At 36.3% G+C, this 5404-nt stretch overlaps 1 protein-coding gene across 1 annotated transcript; it reads right to left on the reverse strand.

Moving 5' to 3' along the window:
- Positions 1-309: 309 nt before the first annotated feature.
- Positions 310-1794, reverse strand: LOC129940395 (zinc finger BED domain-containing protein 4-like). The gene has a single exon (XM_056048716.1). The coding sequence runs from the start codon at positions 1792-1794 to the stop codon at positions 310-312; it is 1485 nt and encodes a 494-aa protein (XP_055904691.1).
- Between the last annotated feature and the right edge of the window lie 3610 nt (positions 1795-5404).

A 5404-nucleotide genomic window follows, 5' to 3' on the forward strand; every position in this document is an offset into this window, starting at 1 on the left:
ATATTTTGTGCGTTTGAGACTCGTAAGTAGTGTCCGACCGAAGATCGATTTTCAGCCGAAGCCGAAGCCGAATTATTAGGCTGAAAGAAAATCTTCGGCCGAAGCCGAAGCCTAAGGTTAAAAAAAGTCAAGAATTTTCCTTTCCAATTGGATACAAATATTATTTTTGTTGAAATTTATTGCTTACAAAACATACGACAAATGAAATAAAAATAACTAATTAGTAATTAAATTATAAAGAAAAAAGAAATAAATAATTCATTTTTAGTAATATTAATTCAATACATTAATAATTAAAATCAAAGAGTTTCAAAGTTTTTCAACATTTTCACCACTCAAATTTGATCTTCTGTCCGCATATATCTGTCCGGCAGCACAGAACAGTTGTTTACTAGGAACGCTAGTGGGTGGCGCAGACAAAAATTGTATAGCTACGGTCCTTAGATAATTGTATGGGCTAGACGCCCAATATGCATATACATCAGTGTTTCGTAAGAGTAAAGGTTCTTTCAAAAAAGACAACAGCTGTCCCTCAAACGGAGGAGGTTCATTTAAGCAAGTTCCGCTCTCGACTGGCAAAACAAATTTATCATGTGATTCCCATAAATCATCATGTTGCAATCCTGATGCTGATGTTGAAGAAGATGGCTGGGGATCATCGTCTTCTAAAATCATCGGAACCGTTTGATTTGACAAGTTCTGTTGTAATAATTCCAATATTTTTGCTTTGGTATTTCCGATTTCATCACCGGTAAAATACTTCCCTTTAAATCGAGGATCTATAAGGGTAGCAATCAATAAATTTGGAGTACTTTTTGAGTACGAAAATCGTTTATTAACAGACTCACACAACCGGATTTTAAGCAATTTTAAGTTTTCAGTATCTTCATCTTTTGGAGCTAGTTTTGAATTCAGCATGACAATCAGTGGTATAATTAATGATATTGATGAAGAGTCGCTTGAAATATCAAGTGTAGCTTGATAAAAGCATTTCAATGCGGATATCAAATCTCTTATTTGCACCCATTCTTCTGCTGCTGGTACTTCTATGCCACCGCGTTCTGCCATGTACAAATTTACAGCGAATTTTTGTTCCATGAGCCTTTCCAACATTAGATACGTGCTATTCCAGCGTGTTTCAACATCTTGAATCAAAGTGTGCCTGGGTAAGTCGCAAGTTTCTTGGAATTGCTTTAAATATCGACAAGCTTGCTCACTTCTTTTAAAATGTCCAACAATTTTGCGACATTTTTTAATTATATCCATCATGGGATCGCTTTTGAATATAATTTCATGGATTACCAACTGAAGCGTATGAGCTACGCATCCAATGGATGCAAAATTTCCAAGACGCATGGCAGACTGCATATTACAAGCATTGTCACGTATAACCATGTGAACTTTGTTCGTCAATCGGAATTCAGCAATTATATTGATAAGTGTTTCTGAAATATGCTTTCCAGTATGATTGTCTTCAAGTGCACTTGCTGCCAATATAACTTTTTGTCTTTTCGTTGCTTGAATGAAGTGAGCTGTGTAACTCAGCAAAGAACAAGTCTTCGCAGGATTACTCCATATGTCTGTAGTAAGGCTGACCCATTCAGCCTTTTCCAAGAGAAGTATGACTTTTTCTTTTACCTTAAAATACGTCGCTGGCATTAAAGTCGTTCTGAAGTATTTTTCAGACTTCTTTCTGTATCTAAATAGAGTGTCAGGGTCAGCTAAGTTGAGTCTTCGAAATGCGTCTCCTTCAACCAAGTTATACGGCAGCATGTCGACGATAATGAGATCCATTATATTTTTATCGATTCTTAGGGATATCGGATGATCATCAGGGTACAGCGCAGCTTTTTTCTTTCAATCATTTCATATAATGTGGATTGCTTCAGTTCATTTTTGTCGTGTGAAGGGTTTAAGTTTGACCTCTCGCTCTCAGTTTTTTTTTTTTCAAAGTTTGTTTTTCTTGTGTTGTTTGTGCATTACTTTTCGAATAAGTTTCCCATTCATTTAAATATTGGCTTGCCAAATGCTTCTTAATATTTGTCGTGGTCTGATTTTTTGGTAAAACACTTCCAAGGGACAAAGCTTTTTTACATATTTTGCAAATTGCTTTATCGCTGTTTTTAGAAAAATATTCCCAGATAGGATTTTTTCCCAAAGATGTCATCATGTAAATATATACCTATGTACAAATATAAACAACAAAACAAGTTATCGGAATTGGAATTAAAAAAATATTTTCTTTTTCTATTCCAGTCATAATTATAGCTTTTACTATATTTTGTCCTTGTGAACTGTAGCCGTGTACCAACACGTAACTTTGGTGCGTAAAGATTTCTCATTAACAGGACTGAAACACCAACCTTCAATCTTAACTTATAAGAACGCACCCCTGATAATTCCAAAGAATTAAGAAACTCTATGGGGTATGATGTTACTTGCTCCATGTCCATAACGTGCGAAGCCCGCCTTAATATACGTATATAATAAGTTTTACATGTTCGACAACTTATTTCATAAAGGCGGGAAATGCGTTGTTTACCCGTTATACCAATTTTATCCAAATATTTTTCAAATCTTTGGTAATTTAGGAGCGAAAGCGATCAGATTCCCCGAAAAGTAATTTTTAAAAGTAACTCATGTCCTTTCTTCAGTCTCAAACAATCTCCTAACCAGATTTTATTTTAAATCTGTTCAGTAGTTTAGGCGTAAAAGCGATCACGATCAGCCCACCTGAATTTTTCCATGGGAATGCGTCATTTTCCGGGAGTAAAAAGTAACCTATTTAATTTCTCGGGTATGAAAATGTCTCCTTACCAAATTTAATGCAAATCGGTTCAGTAGTTTAGGCGTGATTGAATAACAGACAGACAGACAGAGTTAGTTCCGCATTTATATTAGTATGGATGCTTTACCTTTATAATATCACAGGACTTTTAGAACAACACGTAAAAGTTGGTTTCATTCTTAAACGAAACAAGGATTTACATATGTTGTTCCGTTACTATTTATTAATACAATACAACCATTGGCAAATTATTTTGAGTATACTAGTCACGAATCATTTTATTATAGTTTTTCACGTTGTGGATGAATTTAACTTAACAAAATATTACCATCTCCCAACGAAGGCTCGCGTTCCCGGTTTTATGGTTGTTCTCTAAAACAATGAAGAGAGTACCAGATTTTTCTTTCACTAAATAAAGACCTATACACTCGTTGATTTAGCCCTTGGGTAGAAAAGCTTATAGACTTATAGCCCTTAGTGAGACGGACACAAATACAAAAAACCCAAAATCCCCATAAATCAAAATCCCGAACCCAAAATACCGGAATGCCAAAAAATAAAATAGATTATAATTTTCAACTTTTTAAAAACAACAGATCTGTGCAAAACTACATTTGGGCTACAATAGAACAAAACTTACAAAATATTAAAAAAAAATGGTATCAAATATTTCTTAACAAGATTTGAAATCAGAAAAAAAACTATTTCTGAAAATTTCGTAAAAATAATAAATAATAAAAAAAAGTAAAATTGCAAAACAAGTAGAAAATTAAATTTAAGATTTAAAAACAAAAAAACAAAAGATTAAAAACTAATGAAACATGATAATAAAAATGTGGCAATAGATGACATTCCCGGGACCGTCTGCAAACTACCTTGAGGGCCTTAAAACTAGAATAGCAAGCTTTCCTGATGTATACCTTAACCAACGTCTGTATTGTATTTTGGTTCTATTTCATCCTTCTCGTGATATCTGGCAAATATTCTTTATAAGTCAATACTTCTACTGTGGAGCCTGCTGTAAGTAATACTTTCTATAAAATATCCCGTCAGTGGTTTCAGGGGTCCACAGGAAGATATGTTAAGGGACGACGATTAATTTAAGCCTGAGCAGATAATAGAGCATTTCGCAACACGTCTACATAAGGAGTTATTCCCTTGAAATTGAAATTGGTACTCTTCTTGATAGATGGTATCAATCGCTGCCATGCGCCTTCCATTCATGGAGAATATGCTGCTATAAACCACCATAGGATTCGTTTATATTTTGTTCCGTACTTATTCAATTGGTTCTTCATGAAGTATATATATCCATGTCTATGAGATTTTTGGTGCCAATAAAATTGAGCCCGTTAACACTATAGATATCAACTCGGTTTATTAAAAAAACGACGAACGGCCATAGAACATTGATTTAAACTAGATCGTTTAGGAGCTTAATTTGTACCAGTAAGACAGGTCCAAATCATACCTTATATTTGCACAATACCACGTTAAAACCCTACTAAAAGCCGCCAAAAGTCTTGAATCAAATGCTAGAAAAGGCTTCTAGTAACAGACTCATAAATGCCATTCATATCATTTTTGATGAAGTACGGTCCAATGATGCCACCAGCCCATAAACCATATCAAAATCGACAATTCTGCTTACGTACCCATTGAGCCAAAAATGAGGTGAACACAATTTTTAGGGTAAAAAACACGCGATAAACTTTCTTAATAGATCACGCATTTTGATGATAAAATTCAATAATTTGCAAGCGTTGTTCATTTGTAAAACGATTCATGTTTAGATAAGGGACCAAACTGAAGATGTTTTGATAGTGAAACAAAACACGAAAAGTGCGTCAGCTTTTTAAACCTTACTTACTTACTTAAGGTGGCGCTATAGTCCTGTGTGAACTAGGGCCTCACCAAACAAACTTCTCCATCTAGCTCGGTCCCTAGCTAGATGTCTCCAGTTTTGCGCTACAAGTTGGGTGAGGTCACCTTCCACTTGTGCACGTCATCTGATCCGCGGTCTTCCTCTACTGCGCTGTCCTGTGGGTGTAGATTCGAATACTTTCCGGGCCGGAGCATTGGTTTCCATGCGCTCTACGTGACCCAGCCATCTAAGTCGTTGGACTTTTACCCTTCTGGCTAAGTCTACGTCGCTGTATAGCCCGTACAGCTCGTCGTTCCATCTTCTCCTCTACTCCACATCGATGCATACGGGACCGTAGATCACACGAAGAATTTTTTTCTCGATGCGACCCAAGGTGCTTACATCCGCTTTTGTCATAGTCCATGCTTTTGCATGGTCCTGTACTTTGGTCCTCGAGAGAGAACTTTAGCACTCAATCGCTTTCTTAGTCCAAAGAAACAGCGGTTAGCAAGAGTTATTCTGCGTTTGATCTCAGCGCTGGTGTTGTTTTCTGCGTTTACAGCGGAGCCTAGGTAGACGAAGTCCTTGACTACCTCAAAGTTACGTCTGTCGATGGTGATGTTTTGACCAAGACGTCGGTGTTGTATGTCCTTTCTTGACGACACAATGTACTTTGCTTTGCCCTCATTAACCGTTAAACCCATTTTTGCCGCCTCTACCTCAATACTCACGAAAACCCCATTGAAATCAAG

Source organism: Eupeodes corollae, chromosome 1 (assembly GCF_945859685.1).
Source record: "Eupeodes corollae chromosome 1, idEupCoro1.1, whole genome shotgun sequence".
Classification (NCBI taxonomy): domain Eukaryota; kingdom Metazoa; phylum Arthropoda; class Insecta; order Diptera; family Syrphidae; genus Eupeodes; species Eupeodes corollae.